This window comes from Sebastes fasciatus, chromosome 17 (assembly GCF_043250625.1).
Source record: "Sebastes fasciatus isolate fSebFas1 chromosome 17, fSebFas1.pri, whole genome shotgun sequence".
Taxonomy (NCBI): domain Eukaryota; kingdom Metazoa; phylum Chordata; class Actinopteri; order Perciformes; family Sebastidae; genus Sebastes; species Sebastes fasciatus.
In genome coordinates, this window is record NC_133811.1 from 27,275,176 (window position 1) to 27,298,765 (window position 23,590).

Genomic DNA, 23,590 nt, shown 5'->3' on the forward strand with positions numbered 1-23,590 from the left:
GGAGTAGGCAAACCACCGGTTTCCTGCTGAGAAACTTCTGTCAACTTCTTCTAACAAGAGTTAATTATAAATATTAGAAAATTCATGCATGTTAATAAAGTGGTATTTTTTTAAAAAAGTCTTTATTTATAACTGAATCTTTAAAAACATATAAACTGTCACAATGAGAAATAAAAGTCACTATTACATTTTAAATAAAATAACTGTGTGAGACCTCAGATATTAATGTGTCAACTATCTGCCATTTTGGGCAATATTTCAAGTCAATGGGCAATAATAATATAAAATATAGTAACTTCTTATATGATTTTTGATTTAAATTCACTGCGATAGACAAAAACAGACATTTCTATTTGGTTATTTCATCCATATTTTTATTTATTTATTTTATATCCACTATTTCTTAAATAGTTTTCTACTACATCACATTGTTGTTATTGTGATTAAACTGTGAAAGAGGATTTTTATCTCTTGGAAACACTGACACTGACATTTACAGTTGGTTTGATTCTAAAAACATGAACGTTTTGAACATTTTCCATTAAAATATTCAGTATGGAATCACTGTGGAGGACAAACTAATAGAATTTATTGTTATAATTATTTTATTGATGATTTAATTACCAATTGTCAACAAACCGCCTGTTTCTAAATGTAAGAGCCCTTTGTGTTGGTATATTTTGTGTTATGTGTATTTTTTTTTTTGCTTTATTTTTCTGTTGAATTTTATTTATTTACATATGAGTTTTAATATAACTGATTGAATCGTGAATTGTTTTTCCTTAATATTTTGTTTGACCGAAAGAACTTTGTCTTCTATGAAAAAAGTTGTACTTGAATACCAATAAAGATTTATTTAAAACATCTTCCTTCATGTGTTTTCTTATAGTGGAATGGGAGATCTTTATTATAGTCACTAATTTAATTTATTTTTTCTTCTATTTTGAACAATATGGATTAATAAGAGATCATAGGAGTTTGTTGCTCACATATAAGCGTCATTTAAATAAACATTAATCTAATGTTCCTTTATTGTTGGAAACATTGAACTGTGTTTGTCTGAAGATACTTTTTAATATTTTTATTTAAACTAACCAATAAATATATAGATATCACTTCCTTTGTATGAATTATATGAAGACCTGTACAATAAAACAGACAACAGTAAAACATTTTGATCAGAAAAAGGACATTTTCTTTTATTGTTGGCAGGTTTTACATTCTGTATTTTTTCTTCTTGTGGATCCAGTGTGAGGCCAGCTCAGTCAAACAACATGAGGAATAAATAAATACATAAATAAATAAATAATCATGAACGTGACTGTTAATAAAGCACCTCAGGATGAAAAATAAAAAGGCACAAATGGAAACAGATCAAAACTTTAGTCTCAGGCGGGTTTGAACGCATCACCTCCTGAATAAATTAATACATTTATAAATAAATAACATTTATCACAGAAACACTGATTCAATCATTCCAGTTTCTAGCATTTTGTTCAAGGGGGTTAAAATCTCATTTTTCAAACTGGAGAGTTGTCGGTTCACATCCTCAGTCGGATCAGAATCTGGTTTCTTATTCCGGTGTAACGTCTGGAATCAAGTCTGATATCGGGTTTGAAATCAGGTGTAAAATCAGGTCTGAGATCAGGAGACAATCAGAAACAAAGGGACGGCTGATCTGGGATCTGTATCACAGTGAGATCACTTTTGATTTCGGGTGTTCTGGTTTCATTAAATCAGCTCCTATTGAATTATAAAATGTTATCAAACACTTTTTATTTCAGTATTTTCACACAACATCAACTTCGAACCATCATTTTCCAGATTAAAGATCTGTTTATATTTATAACTGATAATGATAATTATTGTATGTGTTAAGGTGCTGCATTTTATTCTGTTCCGGTTGATTTTAGTCTATCGATTTTATACTTCTGCAGATTGATAATCAGCTTCCTGATACCAGTTGTTATCAGGAACAGACAAAGACTCTCTGTGATACAGACTCCTGGTTACAAACAGAGAAACTGTGTTCATATAAAATAAATGTTCAGACGGATGATTCAGGATCACAGAGTTTAATCTGAACCAGGCTCAGCCTCTGTTTTTACTGTGAAAACCATGCTCTTATTTTGGCAACTTCCTGAAACTAACATTTCCTTCAGTGTGGATGGTGATGTCATGCTGATCTGGGGTCAGAGGTCAGGTGATGTCGGGCTGATCTGGGGTCAGGTGGTGGAGCGTTGTGTTTCAGAGCAGCAGGTTGAAGTCGGCCAGCAGAGTGCCCACGTCGGCGATCGGAGCTCTCCAATAGTTAAAGGAGGAAAACTCCGGGATCTCCTCCTGAAGACAGACAGATGGAATATCATGTAAAACAGAAACCAGGTTTAAAACTAAAGTGGTCAACAGACCCAGTCTGGACCCGTCCGTCCCCTCACCTCCTTCTCCTGTTTCCTCAGAGAGGACGACTTGTCTTTTCCTGCCTTCCTTTTGGCCGGCTGGCCGCCGTTCAGACCCAGGCCCTCCAGCTCCGACATGTCCAGGGCCGGGATCGGCTGCCTCCAGAACAGGAAGGAGTCGTACTGACTCTTTGACTTTTCCATCATGATTGCAGTCTGACCAGAAGCAAACACAACACGTTGAAACATGTCCAACAAGAGAGGAAAACATAAACAAACTATAAACCCTTTTAGTGTTGACGTCATGATGAGGTCATGGTTGGGTGCCAGAATCCAGATATCACAACATTTGAGATGACAAACTGTGATTCCAGGCTCTAGCGAGCTACAATATCAGAGAAAGGTTTCAGAGATGGAGAGTAAATATTGCTAATATCTAGCCGTCTGTTAACAGCTGCCGTGAGTGAGTCCAGTGATCCTGGAGAGTGAGTGACGGCACATATTGAGAGAAACTAGGATTTTCTTCAGCCATTGTTATAAAAACAAGCCAACAATACTTGCTAGCCAGCGTTTTATGTAATTTTTATACTTTATTTCGAAAGTTCATTACTCAGTAGTCCTACTTATATAAAGATGTTCCGATTTTTTAATTACAAAAAAAATTAGCAAATATATTTTACATTATAAAAATAAATTTTACAACAAATAAAATGTAAGGAAAGGAAAAGATGAATAAAAACACTCCAAACAGAGACATTGTTAGTTTAAAACTACAAAATAAAGGAAAAATAAATTATCTGTTCTTATGAGAAAAACACGATTCAACCGACATGTGTTTTTAAATGTAAAACTATTTAATATATTTCAGTTAGAGCGGTTGAATTTAAAATTACAGTTAAAAAAAAAGAACAAAACAAACAACACAAACACAGGAAGACTCAGAGCTGAATATTGATCAGATATCTGTGATCAAAGCTCAATAAACAGCTCTCAGATCAGTCTGTCACTGATTGAATCACAGCTGACTCGCCCTTTTACAGAGCCGATAGCTCCTAGGGGCCCTGAAGGCCTCTCAGCAGCTCAGGGTTAAAGGAGCATTTTAGTTAATTAACAATAAATCATTAAATCAGTGATTTTGACTATTTCAGATCAACATCATGAAACATTTATTTACCTTTGTATTAATTCCCCTATTTATCTACTCCTATTTGTAATTTTCTCTTGTATTTATTTATTTGTATTAACTTTTCAGATTCAGGTTTATTTCGCCAAGTATAAACTTACATGGAATTTGACTCCGTTTTTTTATGCAGCTCTCTCAACGTACTTACACAGAATAAAAAAAAACGTAATAAAGAATACAGTGATAAAAATAAAATGTCTACATACAAGTCAGCTGTTTGGGAGTTGTAAACAATACAAATAGTGCAAGAAATAAAAATACTGGATGGTTATACATAGAGTGGATGATTATGTACAGTGTTGTTTGTTTTGATTATAATTACACTGTTTTAATTTAATTATTTTTTCCTTTCTTAAAATATTTTCACCATTTTTTTATAATTTATTTCAGCTGCAGTTTTTAATTTGTAACTAGGTGTATTTATATTAAAAGTCCTTTATCTAAATATATTACACTGTTTTAATGAAATTATGTTTTTTTTTCCTTTCTTAAAATATTTTCACCATTTTTTTATATTTTATTTCAGCTGCAGGTTTTAATGTTTTATTCTGTAACTGAGTGTATTTATATTTAGAGTCTTGTATCTAAATATATTTCCAGGGGGTGGTCTTCCATCAGTGACTCATATTTATATATTTATATAAATATGTAGATATATTTGTTCAGAATCTTCCAGAGAGTCTATAACAGAAACTGGGTCATCACGTCCACTGCAGACTGAAATAACCCTCTCACAGCCTGACACTGATGGTTCCACTCTGACTGCCACCAAACTACATTCACATTTCTGTTGATTTTACTTTCGGCTGGTTTTATTATAGAGTCAGGCCTATTGATCCAGAGGCGTTGGCTCAGATTATCACCAGCTGATGATCCGCAGTCTGGACGGTGACAAATTATAATGATTTCTGATTGAAATGCATCACCAATATGTCTGTTTGTGTCCATTATTGATCACATGTTTAAACTGAGGGATGAATTGTGATCGATCAGGTTGATTAGAGGCGTTGGCTCGATGTTAGCTGATGATGCAGCCGATTATAACCCATTTTACACGATGAACTAGTGACATTTATCTCATCAATTAACCTTAAATACTCAGATTTTAACATGTAGTTTGGTTGAACATCGTGTTTTAGAGGGTTTAATTAGCAGCAGGTTCTTTCATCACCGGCTTTCTCTCAGAAACATTAAATTCTAATGTAATTATGAGATGTAAATAAAGAGATTGTTACCTTTTTGTTTCCGGTGACAGAATAAAGGTTTGTGTGATTGTTCTTCTTCTTTGTTCTGTCGGTTCTTTTGTTGCTGTCGGTCGGTCGGTAGGTTCTGCAGCTGCTGCAGGTGAAATGAGCTCTGCGCGTGCATCAAGCTCACCTGAATACACCACACAGCTTCCGGTTACACATGTCAGAATAAAAGCTTTTACTATTTTCTCGTTAGCTGATGAACTCAAAGATGATTTAATAAACACACTGCAATTTATTTAGACATCAGAGAATAACCTTGTTTATTTATTTATGTATGTATGTATGTATGTATGTATGTATGTATGTATTTATTTATTTATTTGTTTGTTCATTTATTTATGTATGTATGTATGTATGTATGTATTTATTTATGTTTAATTGAATGTTTTTTTTAATATTACACAACGTTTACGATGTTTAATAATATGTTCCATTATCTACATTACGTTACGCATTTATTTTGAAAAAAATGTTAGTTTCCGGTATGTTAGGTATGTTTCTGGAACACACACACGCGCACGCACGCACACGAACACACGTGCACACGCGCGCGCACACACACACACACACACACACACAGGGTAAACTAGTCTTATTTTAAAAGCAAATCAATAATTAAAACATTTATTTTCTAATAACTAATATATGTAATTAAGTGCATGTTTTCATCCAGAGGGGGGCACTGTTTATTCATATAATTTAACATAATAATATCATTTTTATTAAGAGGAATAAACAGATTAAATTACAGATTAAAATATATTTATTTAAGATCCTCAAAAATCCTCCTTCGTATTAATCTATGGAGGACAGAACCCGCCAAAACCAATAAATAAATAAATAAATAAAATTGATATTTCTGTTTTAATTTGCTTCTTTATTCATTTATCTTCGTATTAATCTATAGTGGATGGAACCTGCCAAAATAAAAAATAAACAAATAAATAAATAAATAACTCGATAAATGTCATTAAATGTAGCTAAAATAATATTAAAAATAAATCTAGGCATTAATTAATTGATAAAATGTGACATAAATTGATATTTCTGTTTTTAATCTGCTTCTTTATTTATTTATCTTTGTATTAATTCCCTTATCTATTTACTCTTTTGTTTAATTTTCCCTTTTATTTATTCATTTTTATTAACTGTTTTACTTTTACTTTTGTGAAATATGTGAAAAAATAAAATAAAACCGGTTGCAGAGCTCTGTCGTTTGAATATGATGATGAAACTGGGACCAGCAGGGTCAGATTACAGATTAATGCAGTGTACCAGGTGTAATGAGCGTGTTGAGCCAGCAGGAAGAGCCGTTTGACTGGAAACAGACAGGAAGCAGAAGAAAAAGGAAAAAGAGAAAAAATGAAGTCCTGGATGTACTTCCTGGTTGGAGCCACACCTCAGAGAGAGAGAGAGAGTGAGAGAGAGAGAGAGACGTTAGAGCTACAGCTGGTTCTGATCTCAGTCTGACGCCTTCAGCCCGACCAACACCTCCTCGTCTTCCTCCTCTTCCTCGTCTTCTTCTTCTGGTGAGTCTTTTTATATTTAATCTGATCTCACTTCACACCAACGGGCTGAAAAACTTCACCTTTAACCCTCCCAGATGTTTCATAACAGAGCGCTCACTCTGCTCTCACATTCAGGGTTCAACTGCAGAGAGCTGTTCTATAACCATAGACTGTTTGGTCCTGTAGTGTCTAATACAACCACAATATATATAACTAAAACTTAAAAAATGACATGTAGGTTTTGATTTATAGAGAAAACATAGAGTAAAAAAACAATACGTGTGTGTATTAAGGGATAATTAAGCCCTTTTGAAGCCGTTTAACTGTTTTCCAGACGCCGGTGTTGCACTGATTTCTGTTACCCGTCAGATACTGTGACCTGATGTTGAAGTGTGTTTCCTCTCAGTTGTGATTCAACGGATCGATACGAGACCAGATTTAATTTCTTAATCAGGTCACACAATCTGACGGGTGACAGAATAAAGTGTAACACCGGGGCTGCTCTCTCTCTGGTCTCTTTTGTGTGTCAGACAATAAGAACATAGACAGGTCCAGGAGGTTGTTAGCTTAGCTTAGCACAAAGACTGGAAGCAGGGGGAAACTGCTAGCCTAGCTCCATCTGCTCACTTATTATCACGTATCTGATTTGTAAAAATTACATTTCTTTCTAATTTGGGTGTTTGGGTGCAGATTTCAGTGAGTAAAAAAAACTGCAAGAACCAGGAGTGTGGAGGTCAAAGGTCAGAGGTCAGAGGTCACAGGGTTCAGACTAACCCTGCTGAGATCAGGACCGATTCAAGACGAATGTTTCTGGAAACTTGAGGAGCTAAAAATAGGCCTGGTTCTTAACGGTGTTTTCTGAAACACGGTGTGTTTTCAGTGGAGGATCCAGATGTGGAGCCAAATTACAGGTCTGGAGTCAGTTTAGAGGACGGAGCTGCTGGCTGTGGTGAGCCGGAGGAAACACTAAAGATCTGTTCTCTGAAGCAGGTTTATTACCACGCAGGTTTCACACACAGGGACTTTGCTTTGGGGGGATGTATTTGAACGTTACGCTGCGTTCATGTACTACTGGAAAATTTGGAAACTCTGGGATCTGACAATTTAAATAAAGTTTGAATGGTGGGCCTCCGTTGTTTAGACGGTAGACTTTGTGTCGCCGGTAAAGTGTTAAAGCGTCTATAATCAATACTCTAATGACTCTGTAATGATAATATACTACAGTATACTGTAGTATACTGTAGTATACTAAAGCATACTATAGTATACTGTAGTATATGATAGTATACAATAGCATACTATAGTAGGGATAGTATATAGTATATGATAGAATACTATAGTATACTATAGTAGGGATAGTATTTCTGGATTATAGTCTCTTGGTTGTTTCTGGAGCAACGGTGCCGGCTGTAGGGGGGGGGCAGGAAGTGGTGAAGGGGCCATTGTCCCCCCCACCCCCCACTGTACTGTTGTGACGTCGCGGCTGCTGTGACCTCATCACAGGACGGTCTCTGGTGTTCCTGGTTTGTCTCAGCAGCTCTGCGTGGTCTGTGCTGGATGAGGTCTTGGTGTGGGTCCAGACTGGTCCAGGTCCAGCAGCAGCACTCATGTGTCATGAGTCTTCACCTCTGTGAGAGCTGAACGGAGCTCCTCGTCTGTCAGTTAAACCGCTGCAGATGTTACAGGACGCTCTCACTGACTCACTGTTTCTTGGTCTGAGCCGTTGCCATGGTGACCTGGACCAGGTGGAACCCGGTGGACCTGGTGAACCTGGGTGAATCTGCTCTGTGTTTAAACTGTATTTATACTGACAGATATTCAGGTCCCGGATCAGTGATGGACTCTGACCTCAGTGTTTGTTAGAGGGAGGATTTAACCTTCAGACTTCATACCAACACACACACACACACACACACACACACACACACACACACACTGGAGACTACTTCAGGAGGAGAAGATGGCTGGCTTTTATAAGCTGTCACACTTAAAATCGCCTTATTTTGAGGTGAATTTTTCTGTATTACTGTCTGGTTAATGTGAACAAATCTTCTTGAATGAGTAAATAATAAGTAATCCAGAGTCTGACCCGGTCTCATGGTCTGACCCGGTCTCAGAGGAACCAGGTCTAGGTGTGTTTGTGTTTGTGTGATTCTTATTTTCCATGTGAGCGGCGGTGTGAAAGCTGCTTGTTGTGTTGAACCGTTAACCGTTATTTTCCTCCAGACGTCTGAATGAAAAGAGCTCATTGTGAAGCGTCTCTCTCTCTCTGAGCGGCTGTAGATGATACTCTCTCTGGGTAGTAGTACTCACATCCTCTGCTGCAGTAAAAGTACTAATACCATGCTGGGAAAATACTCTGTTACAAGTACACATTTGTGTGTAAAAATATGAATCTGTAAAGTAACTAAAGCTGTCAGATAAATGTAGTGGAGTGAAAAGTACAATATTTCCCTCTGAGATGTAGTGGAGTAGAAGTAGAAGTACTCAAGTAAAGTACAAGTACCTCACATTACAGCGTCCACTAACAGACGTTACAACAGGAGAACATGAGACTGTTTCTGGTTCCTTCATGTTGTTTCTTATCTCAAACGTCTTTGTGCTGAACAGGAAGTGATAATGTGGAACAGGAAGTGAGCGTCTGAGTTTAGAAAGCAGGAAGTGACCCGGTCACAGGATCGGCCAATCACACACACTCATCCTCCGTCTGCCATGTTATCTTAAAGGTCTCATATCGTACTCATTTTCAGGTTCATACTTTTAGTTTTTGTTTCCACTAGAACATGTTTACATGCTTTTATGTTTATTTATATATAACTGTATTCACCCTCTCTCCGTCTGAAACGCTCCGATTTAGCGCATTTCAACGGAATTGCGTTGCCAGGCAACAGCTTACGTCCATGTTTACTTCCTGTCAGCTGATGTCATTCACAAAGGTTGTGTCCAAAATTCCACACTAACATGTTATTTAGTCGCTAAAACAGTAGGCCTATGTGAGATATTTTACTATGTCTGAAACTTTAGTATGAATCCAATAGTACATGTATTACATACTATTACCTGGGAAATATTATTGTTTGCAACACTGGACATTACGGCGGCATAAATATCCTAAATAAATAAATATATATTCATGACAGACGTTGACGGACGGCTCTGTAACGTCAGTGGCTCTTTAATTTAACTGTAAATATAAGATTTCACGTTGCTGGGTGTAATATATATTTTAAATTAATTCAAACTTTGAGGTTGGTTACCATGGTTATACGTCTCCAACTGGCGAGGAGGCTCTCAGGAAGTGACGACGTAAATTACTGCTCAAAGATAAATACTACTGTTTATTCACACTAAAGTATGTTGAACGATAGTACACCTGTTGGGTATTTAGTAGTACATAGTTTGAGATTTCGGACGACACCTTTCACTGCAACCGGAAATAAACTGGGACACATTTAGAATGTGGTCCATATGTTGTTTATTTGGGACATCACAACAGCCGCTGCCGCCATTTTGGACTGAAAACGCTTGTTATATTTATAATATTTTATTGTTCAACACAGGCCATTTCTGTAGAATATGACAATAGAATAGAAATAATTTAGTTTTACTTTTGTAGGCGGACGTTTAACTGGCGTCTGGTAGTCGCTTTCAGTCCAAAATGGCAGAAGCGTAGCTCTGCTGCTGGGCGCTGATGTCGCAATGGAACAACATCTGTGTGATGGTGAACATCTGTAGGTGGCGCTTACAGGACTGTAGCAGCAGTTTAAACTAAAACCTCAGACAGAGAGAGTGAATGTTTGTCCCATGACGTCAGCGTGAGGAGACAGAACTGAAGTTATCAAACAGAGATGTAGTGGAGTAGAAGTAGAATTGAAATACTCTAGTAAAGTACAAGTACCTCAACCCTGTACTGAAGTCCAGTACTTGAGTAGATGTACTTAGTTACAGTGAGTTATCAGTGTGATAGAGGAGCAGTGTTGGTGAACCTGAGGCCTCCGGCGGTGGACGTCTACATTCCTCTGAGCTGATCTGAGCTGATGTGAAGCGTGAAGCTACTCGTTGCTTCTCACATTCTTCCGTTATCGTCTGTTGAAACGAGCTGGACGAACTCCAGACGGACTCTCCCCCCTCCCGCACGCTGAAAATAGACGTTTAACCTCCGCATGTAACCAGGAAGTACGACGAGGACGCCTCTTATCAGCCCTTCACTCTCCCTGTCTGATAAAGAACCAAGAATAAAAACAAGAGTTATTGTTTCAACCAGCACTTAATATTCATTCAAGTTAGCTGAACTACAGCAGTAATCAGTCCTGAGGTCAAAGGTCACCTGTGTCTGATGTTTTTTTTTTAGTTTGATTCATCTGAAAACAACAAGAACAAAACGTCCAGTAACTCTTTAATTTAAACGTCACAGGCCTCACAGTGTGTGTGTGTTTGGACCACACCCAGTGTTTAGTCATGCTTAATGTGTTCACTGTGTTGACGTTTGGTTCCCATGCAGCTGTATGAGGCAGTTTGTTCTGTTCTTCTATTGTTGTGAGTTGTAATTAAATACTTAAACATTTAAAGATTAAATAAAATGTGATGTCCTTAACTTGTTTCTTTTCTGTCTCCACAGATCAAACCTGAAGCTGTCGTCACAGTTTGGATATTAAAACACAAACTTTTTTCATCAGTGGACTTTAACGGATTCTGTCAGTTTTGTGGGAAGACATTTTTTTTGCTCTATTTTAGTTAATTTAATTTAATACTTTCCTCTTTGAACTTGTGGATATTGGATATTTTCTTCAGTCTCCTGGCGTCCTTCAGTGGACAGTTTTCGCTCTGAGGGTATATTTGGGTTTTTCTGCGTGTCGCTGCTGGTTCAGGTTTTTGTCTGAATGCCCCAGGATTATCCATCGGCTGCACTTCCTCCCCCGGCGTGCAGGGCGGCAGCAGAGAGCGGCGGCCAGCCGCTGGACAGGCGCAGCGTCGGCATGAGCGACTTCTGGCACAAGATGGGCTGCTGCGTGGTAGCGAAACCACCGCCGGTAAGACACACACACAAGTTACTTTTTGTGGTTTGGTTGCTGATTTGACTCACCAGCGGTTACTTTAAAACACTTAGAGGCCATATTTAAACCATCTATAGGTCTAAAGGTCATTCAGGGGGCGTGTGCAACTCCACTTTTACTAGTTTAGCGGCGCATCACAAAGTAAGGTGCAAGGAGCAAAGGGGTTGTATTTAGTCTCTTAATTAATCAAAGATGTGTCCGATAACCTGTTTAACTGCTGCACGTTAAATTTATTATATGATAATATTACACAGCTTTGTTGAGTAATCGATTCTGATTGGTCAATCACGGCGTTCTATGTTCTGTTATTTCTTTATAACAGACCGTTCTACGTACAGCAGACCGTTGCTACTAGAACAGACCGTTGCTATGTACAACAGACCGTTGCTACGTACAGCAGACCGTTGCTACTAGAACAGACCGTTGCTACGTACAGCAGACCGTTGCTACTAGAACAGACCGTTGCTATGTACAACAGACCGTTGCTACGTATAGCAGACCGAGCTGATTTACGTACGGGAGTACAGCCGGGCGCTGCCGGAGAGACGGTGCGTAACAAGTAGATCCATCAGCTTCAAAACGCCGGCGTTTAGACGGAGAGGGACGCTAACTTTGAAGTAGCCTCCGTCTGCACTCACAATGGTTTATATTTAGTTTATAATCCAGTTAGCAGCTGTTAGTAGTTTTAGTTTGACCAGGCAGATCATAAATATATAACGTCTGAGCTTCAGTGAGTCTCTCTACAGTGAGTCGAGAGGAAACAGGTGGCAGAACTTCCTCTTCCTGTTTCACCGTGACCTCTGACCACCTGCAGGCCGACGCCCTCCGTCCACATACTGTTACAAACATCAGTTTGTTTAGACGCAGTTTCCTGCTGCAGTGTTTGTAGAGTTAAGTGGTGCTTTAACTAAATCACATCAGGGTGTTTGTTTGGAGGCAGAAATCTATAATATTAATATAATAAACGAAGGTGTTTTATGGGTCATTCTTTGTGAGTCATCTTAAAGAAATCCTCTGATTGGACGTCACAGAGTCTTTAACCCTGAGTCATGGTGGTGTTGTTGTGTAATACAGATGTTACACCACAGCTGGCTGGAAGACTCACAACCACATCATCAACTGGATTTTATCTTTCAGCCTCAAAGTCTCTTATTATTATATTAACAGATTCATAATGGATTATATATAACATATAATATAACACAACTGATCAGTGACGTCTGTGAGCTCAACAACATAATCAATAAATATCATTAGAGCAACAACAACCATCATTTATAAATAGTAAATTAATAGTTAATTAAACTAAGTTAATAGTTATTTTACTGTCAACAAACAACGAAATTATCATTAATAATGTTTACTAATTATTAGTAAAAACCCCACAGAAAACGTGGCTTTAGTGTAAACAAACATTCCTCTTCCTCCTCCTCCTCTTCCTCCTCATCTTCCTCCTCTCCCTCCTCTCCCTCTTCCTCCTCCTCCTCCTCCTCCTCCTCTCCCTCCTCTCCCTCCTCTCCCTCTTCCTTCTCTCCCTCCTCTTCCTCCTCTCCCTCCTCTCCCTCCTCCTCCTCGTCTTCCTCCTCTTCCTCCTCTTCTTCCACCTCCTCCTCTTCCTCCTCTCACTCTCCCTCCTCCTCGTCCTCCTCTTCCTCCTCCTCCTCCTCTCTACAGAGTTTTAATGGCGCTGGTCGTCATCGTCATGGTTACATCACAGCGCTGAATAATCCGGAGGAACGTTATAATCCTCTTAAATCTGATCCAGATTGTTCTGATCGGGGATCAGATTCTGGATCAGCTCTCGGTTCCTCTCAGCAGGATTAACTGGACTCTGGGAGCAGGATGGGCCTTTAATGAGGCGTTCAGGTGCAGGGAGCCGGAACGCACAGGGTCCCTGAACACAGCAGAGTGGCCCTGAACAAAATTATGACCTTTTCACAATAATAGTTTCATATTATAGGTAAATAATTCCTTTTAAATTGTCTCACTTGTATTTTCCTTTTCAAGTTAAACTTAGTTTAAGCACATACAATTATTTCAGTATTTTAGTTTTAACTTTAACTTTTTCTTTTTTTATATTTAATTGTCTGTTTATCTGTTAAATCACTTCTTAAAACCTCTTCTATTCTCTTTTTCATCTCTTTTGTTTTATTGATTATTTTATATTGTTTTATTTTACTGTTTCTCTTATGTAGCTCCTGTTGCTGAATGTTGTATATTTTTAAAACTGTTTTTGCCATTTTTATTTTGTCTTGTAAAGCACTTTGTAAATTTGTTTTGAAAATGCTATATAAATAAAGTTTATTATTATTATTATTATTATATTATTAATAATAATAATAATAATAATAATAATAATAATAATAATAATAATTACAATAATTTTAACAGCGTTAACAGTGAGGTATGACTGGACGTTAAAGGGTGTTAAAGGGTTAACCAGGTTCCTGTTGACGTCATGTGTTTGATTTTATAGAGATGATGTCATGCTGTCTGTATGAGGACGAGTAGAGACATGAACACACACTAACTGACTAACCTGTGTGTGTGTGTGTGTGTGTGTGTGTGTAGAAGAAGAAGAGGAGGAGGATTGATCGCACTATGATCGGAGAGCCGACCAACTTCATTCACCTCACACACATCGGCTCTGGAGAGATGGCCGAGGGGCTGCAGCCGGTCAGAACACACACACCTGTTCACCTGTCTGTCTACATGTTCACCTGTCTGAATATTATTTTAACAATAGAATGGTGTCTGTTATCTGACTGTAGATCAGCTGTTATACAGTTTTATTAGTGAATCAGAGAAGAAGAGACTGTGTGTGTGTGTGTGTGTGTGTGTGTGTGTGTGTGAGGAAGTGACACGCAGCGCTGCCACTTCCTGTTTCTATTTTAGCTTCTCTTTCATCTCATCTGTTAAAGACAGCATCGAGTTCAGCTGCAGGTCTGACCACCACACCGAAATAAAATAAAATAAAAATAAAAATAAAAATAAAAATAAAAATAAAAATAAAATAATACAACAAAATATAAAATAAAAATAAAGTGAAACCAAATGATATACAATGAAATACGAAAAGATTTAAAATAATAAAACTGTAAAATAAAATAAAATGATGAAATAATATGTACTAAATTAAATGACAAAGTAAAATTAAATGGAATTAGATAACAAAAATATCTTATTTTAAAGTTATTTTTTTGGGGGAATTTTCCATTTTTATTGAGGACAGTGGATAGAGTCTTGGAAAGGGGGGGAGAGAGAGTGGATGCAGAAAGGGCCACAGGCCGGATTCGAACCCGGGCCGCCACGGTCAGGACCAAGCCTTGTTACATGGGCGCCCGCTCTACCAACTGAGCTAACCCAGGCGCCTGATAACAAAAATATCTAAATACATAAAATAGAATAAAAAGTAAAAAAAGTAAAAAAATAATTAATGAATTATTGATTAAATTAAATTAATTTTAAAACATAAATAGAATATAATGATAAACTATAAAAATGAAATAAAAATAAAAATAAAATAAATTAGAATGAAATAAGTTGTACCAGTTTGTAATCGTCTGATGACATCATCCTGTGTGATGATTGGTCGGAGTCAGCAGGTTGTCTTCCTCTCTGATGAGGTCGGAGGTCACAAGGATCCTTCCTCACCGACTCACTTCCTTCGTTTCCTAAAAAACGCAAACAAACGGACTGAATGACTCAATAATTCATCTTTAGATAATTATTAAACTATATATGTATGTATATATATTTTACTGTGTATATATATAAATATATATATATATACCATTTATACAGTATTATAATACAAATACACGTTAAATACATGATAAAATATGAATGTTTTGAATGAATATGAATATACATAAAAATAAATATTTCAAAATATATTATTACACAGTTGAAATAGTATTATGATCAATATGATTGATCAGTTCTGTGGTGCAGAGCGTTGTTTGCATCCTGTAGAGAAGAGACAGAAAATATACGTTTAAATAATCTAAATAAATGAATATAAGTGTTTCTACTGACGTGTGACGTGTTCAGATACATGTAATCAGTTATATTGATCATGTTCTGTGTGTGTGTGTGTGTGTGTGTGTGTGTGTGTGTGTATAGTCGGGGTCGGTTCAGGAACAGATGAGGTCTAAAGGCCCGAGCGAGAACGGCAGGAACAGCCTGTTATAGCCGGTAAACACCCACGCACGCACGCACGCACGAACACACACACACACACACACACACAGATATTTATATTTTCTACGCTGCCACTTCAACTCCTTTCAGTGTAAAACATTTATAAATGATATACAAAATTCTACAGAAACATTCACTAAAGGTTCATATACACCGAGCCGACATCAGAGAACTAGCAGCGACGAAGGCCGCCTCATGTCTCCTTCGTTTAAGCCGACAAGTTGCACTCGAACACACCGCAAAGATGAAAGCCAACAGCCAGTCAGCACGTACGTTCTGAGAGGAAATGAGTCTCCACACCAACAGACTGCGGTAGTCTGTATTCATCATTCAGGAAGGGAAACAGGAGGAGCGAGGACGACGGATACACAAGCTGTTATGATTCAAGAACGTGTCGGAGGTTTTTCAACATGCTGAATCAGCCGAAAAAACCCTCCGACTAGAGCCAATTAATTTCACCATTTCTCTTTTTTTTCGTACTTTGTCTTTTCTTAAGTATTAAACCACAAAACTAATATGTTGACATTTTGATGACTCCACGATCTTTCTTCTAGCGCCACCTCACCGCGTCAGAGAACATGCAAAGCGACGTGACGCTTGTTTTGAAAAATCGCTTGTTTCGCGCACCTCCAAACTATTTTCACTGGTCAAAATCACATCTGACAGTTAATCAATATCTCTCTATGTAGAAGAGAGTGACGTCGCTCGTAGTACATCTTCACGCTCCATTCGCCAGAGTTTGCTTGCTCGCTGTATGTTTGGAAGAGGTGTAACATTGCAGCTGTAATGAACTCATCAGCCTGTAGGCGGCGCTGACTGCTGCTGACTGCTTCCTGTTTATTATTTTTCAGGAGTGTATTAAACTGACGTAGACCAGCTGACCGACCTCCTTCCTCCACTCTCCTCTCCGACATCTGACCGCCGACTGAAGGCTCCAACTGCCCTGCTGGAGTTCCCCTCAGCAATGTGCAGCACCGCCAGCCACCTGCAGGGGGGCGCCGTCCTGACCCGGAAAAGACAAATCTCTACTTTGAGGATCATCACTTTCTTATTTTCTGAAAATCATTAAAACAAAAACATCCAGTCATGAGTCCAGATGGAGTTTTTCTACGTCTCAGGTCCAATAAAACACCAGCTCTGCATCGGATCCAGGAACAACAAAACCAAGGCAAGGACTACATCTCCCAGCATGCCTTTAAACTCCGTCTACGTCTACGCTGACATCGAGGAAACAAATTTAGATCGGAGTAAAATAAATGTCTTGTGCTCACCACTAGAGGGCAGACATGAAGAGGTTCCCCCGTCAGTATTACATCAAACCGACCGATGACATCACTGGACTTCATTTCCCAGAATGCCGTTCTATTCAGGATATGCGACAAATGACAGAATGTCTGTATTTAAGAAAGAAATTGTCACTAAACGTTTTTGTAAAAAAAGACTACATTTCCCAGCATTCATAGGGAAGTTTCCGCTTCCCGTCGTGGAGACAATCGTCCATTTAAACCCTCCTGCTGGTGGAAAGTCCCTCCAACGTTTCCTCAATGGACATTTTTTTTTTTTTTTCTCTGTTCATTGGTCACATGGTCGCTTCAGTGATGACATCATTGGACTTCGACTCCCAGGATGCCTCACTGCTGGTGCTGAATGATTAAAGACTTTTAGGAGATGGGAAAGTCCGCCCTATGTGTGTGTGTGTGTGATGTCATCTGGTCTTAATATCCCACCAGTTTAAATATAAACGTTGCTTCACTGAACTCTCAGCGGGGATTGGACACACAGATCAAAACTTCCATTAGAAAATTACCGGGTTTTTTAGAAGTTCCATATTTCCACGTATAGAAAGATTTTATTTTTCTTTCTGCTCATTTGACTACTCAAGCTGTGGGTCGGGGCCCTAAACGGGTCCTAAGCTGACATACTTAGGGGACCCACGAAGACGGAAATGTGTGAACTTTTAACTTCGGGGCGCCACTTTGAGACATTTTTAAACATTTCATGCTGCATCTGGCGGGAAGATCAAGTGTTTATCTGCTTTATATTTTGAGTATTTGAACGTTATTTTTTAATTTTCTGCTGTTTTTGGGTGATTTGCTGTATGATTTCTCCTGATGTCACTGTGTGTTTTTTCTATTTTGTTTTGCTTCCGTCTGGTTGCAGAGCTTCGGTTCAGTTTGGGTCTCTCGATATATTGAAGATTTCTAAACATTAGAGAGGTCGTGGGAAAGATTAGACATCCTTTGCAAAGTTTCTTTAAATGTAAGATGACGAAAAAAAATAACTTTGATTAAATGTAAGTATATAAATTCCCCAAAAAAGTTTAATTCCAGCACTTTATAGAAAGCTGTAACAGGAGGAGGCTAGGGCTTTAGAGTCCAACCCACCAACCAAACTCTATACAGTTTTCTGTGTATTTAAACAAACCTAAAAAAAACACATTGTATTTATGCATTCATCTGTTCCATTACATTTTCTGTAATATGTATGTCACTACATTACGGTCTAAATATTTCAAAGCTTCTCTACAGTGTGTGTTGTGTAATTCTGGTGAAAAATATGAACTCCTATTTAATTTATTTAGTTGTTTTTGCCTTAAAATTGTCTGATTTTAAAAGATAATTAGATTAAAAATAGATCAAAATCAACCTTGAAACAACCCAACATGTTCAGCTGTAGAGTGGAAACTACTGTTTATGTTATTAAACCCCCAAATTACCAGAAATAGTGTTGACATGACCTCAGTATTCTGACCACACCAGACTTCTATTGACAAAACTGATTTTACTCAGACTGGACAGTCGAGACTTGTTTTTTAAAAAAAAACATCATTAAAATTTTCATCCAAAATAGAAATATGATATGACTGGAACAAAAACGAATACCTAAACAACTCCACAGAAGTATTTCAGTATTGATTGATTGATTAATTGATTGATTAGTTGACACTGTAAATGTGCCAAAAATAATAAAACAGATCAATTAAAGAGGTCAAACACAAAGTTAAAAAAAGGGCCATAGAAAGATGATGACAACATCTGAACTGTGCGGTAACTCAACCCTCAGCTGTTGTCTATGCTACCCCAGGGGTGGTTGCCATGGAAACCGCTGAGTCACGGTGTTCCCCCTCACCGTGGCGACCGGCCACTTCCTCCCCGAAGAAGAACTAAATGTCTATTTAAGGAAAATGTGAGCTGCTGCTGCTGCTGCTTGTCTCAGTTTCTTCTGGACAGCGTGCTGCGTTCATTGAACTCCTCACAGTGTGGGAGATTCTAAACTTTCCCCCTGAAAGATTCTCCCTGTTAACAATCCTCAACAACTGATCAGACATCGTGTGACTCTCAGTGGCGTACATTCGATCAGCTGATGGCGTTTAAATCAACAATAGACGGTAAACAAGGAGCCACAAACAGAATCACATGAGACCGTCTGGCTGCTGTAAACAGAGACGCTAGCTGTTCTTCTTCTTCTGTCGTGTTATTAACACACAGCTGCAGGGTCAGCCCGTTCTCATTTCCAGGGTGTTAAATAATGGTCACGGCCGTCGGCGTTCGATACCGACGCACAAGGCACCCTTTTAACGCCGGTATGAGATGCACCGGGCGTTCCATTAACTACAACGTAAACCATCCACAGCGACAGTAAACGCTCAGAGAAAGTGCGTCGGGAGTGTGTTGATGTCGTTTAAAGAGACCGCTGTTCGTGTTCACAACGTTCAGTTTCATTTTCACTCTATAAACGTTGTAGTTTTAAGCCCAACCATGTAATTCTTTCCTAAACCTATACTATTACCACTATAGTGGTTTTACTGTCTAATCCTAAAGTGACGCCAAGGGGCGTGACAAAGTGACGGTATGTGATTGGATGAGAACCAAAGAACGTGTATTGATAAGAAGTGAAAGTCAAGGAAACACCATTAACATCTAAAGGGTTCATCCTCTGGAGAGACGGGAGGAGAAATCTGTGTTGTTAAAGCCTTTCAGTTCAGTCGGAGGTTTTGATTTGACCTGAAGCCGTAAAACTCGAATGGAGTCAGCTCCAGCCAGGTTCGCCAGTTAGCTAGCTAGTTGTTAGCAATGCCAGTTGCCAGTTTTGTGCAGACAAACACCGTAGCAACACGTCCACAGATAGAAGTTGGACAGTACCGTGTGTACGACTGATTTAATGAGACACAAATAAGACAGAAGTGTTAATAAACAGTATTTTACAACAGCTTGTCACTGTCGATGCGCTGAGCAGCTATCTTGGATTTTGAGGTCCCGGTTGGTGAAGTTCGTCCGACTTTCAGAGTCGGAAATCTGACCAAAGAGTTTAGAAGCAAAGAGACGAAACTCTGGTGTTTTTTTGACAACAGCCGCTGCCGCCATTTTGGACTGAAAACGCTTATTATATTTATAATATTTTAGGCAGACGTTTTACTGGCGTCCGGTAGTCGCTTTCAGTCCAAAATGGCGGAAGCGTAGCTCTGATGCTTCTTTGCATTTATTTCTCATGCAAGTGCGTCTAAAGTTTCAGGTTTCAGTTCTGGTTGATTCAACGTGTGTTTTAATAATCAGAAATACACGACACGTTCTCACAAGAATATAGAGGCAAAGACACGAAACTGGGTGTTGATGTTAAAGAACGTATATCGCCAAGAAGTGCAAGTCAATAGTTCAGCGCCCAGCAGCAGAGCTACGCTTCCACCATTTTGGACTGAAAGTGACGACAAGACGCCAGTAAAACGTCCGCCTACAAAGAGCCGTACAAAAAAAAATATTGCTATGCTATTGTCATATTCTACTGAAATGTCCTGTGTTGACCAATTAAATGTTATAAATACAATAAACGTTTTCAGTCCAAAATGGCGACAGTCGCCTAGCGCTAAACTGGAAGAACTAACACGCCTGGCTTCGAGCCGGAAGTGGAAAAATGTGCGTGGCTTCTTATGGTGAATCGGATTACCATTTTTATCAGATGGGGTCGAGAGGTTCAAGTGTTCAGTCGGCCATGTTGTTGTCGACCCCCTAATCTGCCTCATTTCTCTTCTGATTCTTGGAAACTCAGAGCAGCTCTCAGGACGCCAACGTCTGGCTCCGTTTGTTTATCACAACCACAGTTCCTCTTCCTCTTCCTCTTCATCCCCTCCGACCCTCCCCGCTTACAGTCCACCATCACTGGAGAACTCTTTCCCTTCAACAAGAGACACAAAGACCTGAATCTGAAATATTTCCTCATATTATCAAATTATTTCTGCTTTGTTGTTGTTGTTGTTTATCAAAGATGTTGATTCACTGAACTGTGTGTTATTGAACAATGTCTCTCTGAATATATATGTTAAATAGTTCGGACTGTATGAATGAGAGTATTGATTATTGATGATGAGCCTCATGAATAAAAAGCCTCATTATTTTTAGCTAATATTCGTCTCACACTAATATCCAGATCAGCTTCGTTGAGATATGAACCAATCAGCTGCAGTTCCTCCGACGTCCACCAGATGCTGCTCTGATAAAACTCTATTGAAGTGAATGGGAAAACCAACAACTGGTATATAAAATATAAAGTCCAGAAAACTGTGAGCATGAAAACAGAGAAACTTCCTGCTGTTTCAATGACGATCTGCCGACAGGCCAGATTTGAGAAACACCCTGAAGGTGAAGCAGCTTGAGATGCTAATGCTAATGCTAATGCTGCAGAAGGCGATGTGAACAAAAAGCTCCTGAAGTCCAGAAGATGATATTTTTTAAATGAAATTCATATCTTGTTGTGTGCACAAGATAGAAACCTGCACAATATATTAGATTTATATCTTATCAACACAATAGAGCCCCTTTATAGTAACCATGGTGACGTATTGAGTGGGCGGAGCGTTAAGTGGAGGCAGAATCATTCTCTAAACACGTTAGTTAACGCTGGATAGCGAGTATTGTTGGCTTGTATTTTAACAAATAAGTTAACATTAATCAATGGGACCAGATTAGCTGACCCCTAAGCCGCTGGAGACTACTTCAGGAGGAGGAGACGGCTGGCTAACGCTAGTTAAAGCTAGATTGACTAGCTAACGCCTGCTCTCCTCCCGGTGAAGTAGTCTCCTAGTGGCGAGGAGTGAGGCAGAGAGACCGTGACTCGGCGCTGTTCGCTGTTGATCTCATTTTCTGTAGCATGGTGGAATTAGCAAGCTAAGCTAGCTAAGTAGTCAGCCGTCCAACCAGGTGGCCGACGGCAGTTCTGTAAAGATAAATTGAGGGCGTATAAATCTTTGGATGCCTTTAGTTAACTATCCTTCAGTAAAGTCGGTCAAAAAGAGAGTCATACAATAGCGGCGAAGCGTTGCTAATAGGTTAGCTTTCTGCCAACAGCAGCCAACGGCTCACGGCTGCAACATTTACTCTCCATCTCTGAAACGTTTCTCTGATATTGTAGCTCGCTAGAGCCTCGAATCACAGTTTGTCATCTCAAATGTCTGTGATATCTGGATTCTGGCACCCAACAACACAACAAGATGTCATTTTAGATGTGTAACTTTAGCCCACTGCTAGTGTTAGCCTCCAGTCTTTCCTTTGTTTAGCCTCCAGCTAACACCGTGACCTCATCATGACATCATCACTAAAAACGTCTATAACTTTCGCGTATAAATTATGGATCTTGTGCAACAATTTGTGCACACAAGATAATAAAATATAATGTTTCTGGACTTCATCTACTCCATAACATTTTTGAGAAAAGTCACGATTCTGAGATTAAAGTCCTGATTTTGTTATTGCACCTCCAACTCATTGATATTTAGCACACAGTGAACAGGAGGAAGGGTCATAACAACATCAGGGAGTGTCTCTTTGACATCATAATAAATACGTTTCAGACTCAGACTCTTTCGTCTTCACATCTTCATGAATGTGTGCTATCTGTGTGACTGATGATCACTTTTTGTATTTTATGGGTTGTTGTCTTGTGTTTGGTTTTGTTATGTAACGTCCTCCTCCGCAGAGAAACAGAAACACAGATGGACTTTATTCCTCGTTATGTAACACATGTCTCATGACGGCTGAATTAAATCTGCTGTTTCCTCTGTTGTGTGTGTTCAGGAGCACTTTATTTTAAAATGACTTATTGAACATTCACAGTTATAATCCGAAACACATATTAATATATATGTTTCAGATACATAAGGTGAATACCTACAAAAAGTAATGCACTGTAATTCGTATACTGTATATCCCATGAAATCAATTCATATGTAATCCACTTAATCAAACCAGGAAGTTGCCTATAAAGTGTGAAACCAGAAGTCTATGATGACTTATTTGTCAATTCCATACTTAAGTTACGCCACTTCTGTAGATATTTTAACCCAAACCTCTATCTTTTCCTAACCCTAACTGAGTAGTTTTACGTTACGTAACTTCCATACTTAAGTTACAGCACATCCATAGTTATTTGAACCCAAACTGCAATCTTTTCCTAACCCTTACTAAGTCGTTTTTGTCAAGTTACTTCCATGCTTAAGTTACGCCACTTCCAGTGTTATTTTAACCCAAACCGCAATCTTTTCCTAAACCTAACCAAGTAGTTTTGGTCAAGTCACTTTCGTACTTAAGTTACGCCACTTCGGTAGATATTTTAACCCAAACCACCATCTTTATCTAAACCTAACTAGTAGTTTCCTGTGAAGACTGAAGTTTATTTTGAAAAGACTGTATGCATGTAATGACACGTGTTGCTGGACATTCGTAGGAGAACGAACAAAAATGGAGGAATAACTTTTTGTCAGATATCATATGAACCGCTGTATGAGGATATAAGTTGATAATATATAAACAACTGGTCGTGCCGTTAAAGCACTACAGAAGAAGAAGAGATGATTAAAAGTGCTCCAGTAAAAGCTCAAACGATAAAAAACATTTCTGTTGGTATCCTGTATTATTTGTGAGGAAGCTGATACACCTCATGTTTTCAGTTACGTCGTCATCTATTCAATAACTCTATGACTGCTTTTATCCACACAACTACTTTTTGA

The 23,590-nt window shown here is 38.6% G+C and overlaps 2 protein-coding genes and 1 long non-coding RNA gene across 3 annotated transcripts in view; 1 reads left to right on the top strand and 2 right to left on the bottom strand.

Annotated features, from left to right (window-relative positions):
• The window catches only part of LOC141754177 (uncharacterized), a 35,657-nt gene extending 13,469 nt beyond the window's left edge, over positions 1-22,188 (bottom strand). The window contains exon 1 of the long non-coding RNA XR_012590570.1: positions 21,963-22,188. This is a non-coding gene — a long non-coding RNA (uncharacterized LOC141754177). The remainder of the gene's footprint in view (positions 1-21,962) is intronic.
• mllt11 (MLLT11 transcription factor 7 cofactor) lies at positions 1,173-4,974 on the bottom strand. Its single transcript, XM_074613080.1, has 3 exons — positions 4,815-4,974; positions 2,436-2,612; positions 1,173-2,340 (listed from the first exon to the last, which is right to left on the bottom strand). Exons 2-3 carry the CDS (start codon positions 2,601-2,603, stop codon positions 2,248-2,250), a joined length of 261 nt encoding a protein of 86 aa, XP_074469181.1. The 5' UTR covers positions 2,604-2,612; positions 4,815-4,974; the 3' UTR covers positions 1,173-2,247.
• cdc42se1 (CDC42 small effector 1) lies at positions 6,212-20,991 on the top strand. The gene is made up of 5 exons (XM_074613079.1): positions 6,212-6,358; positions 10,956-11,367; positions 13,963-14,067; positions 15,517-15,588; positions 16,446-20,991. The coding sequence occupies exons 2-4, from the start codon at positions 11,218-11,220 to the stop codon at positions 15,583-15,585; spliced, it is 324 nt and encodes a 107-aa protein (XP_074469180.1). The 5' UTR covers positions 6,212-6,358; positions 10,956-11,217; the 3' UTR covers positions 15,586-15,588; positions 16,446-20,991.
• Positions 22,189-23,590: the final 1,402 nt, after the last annotated feature.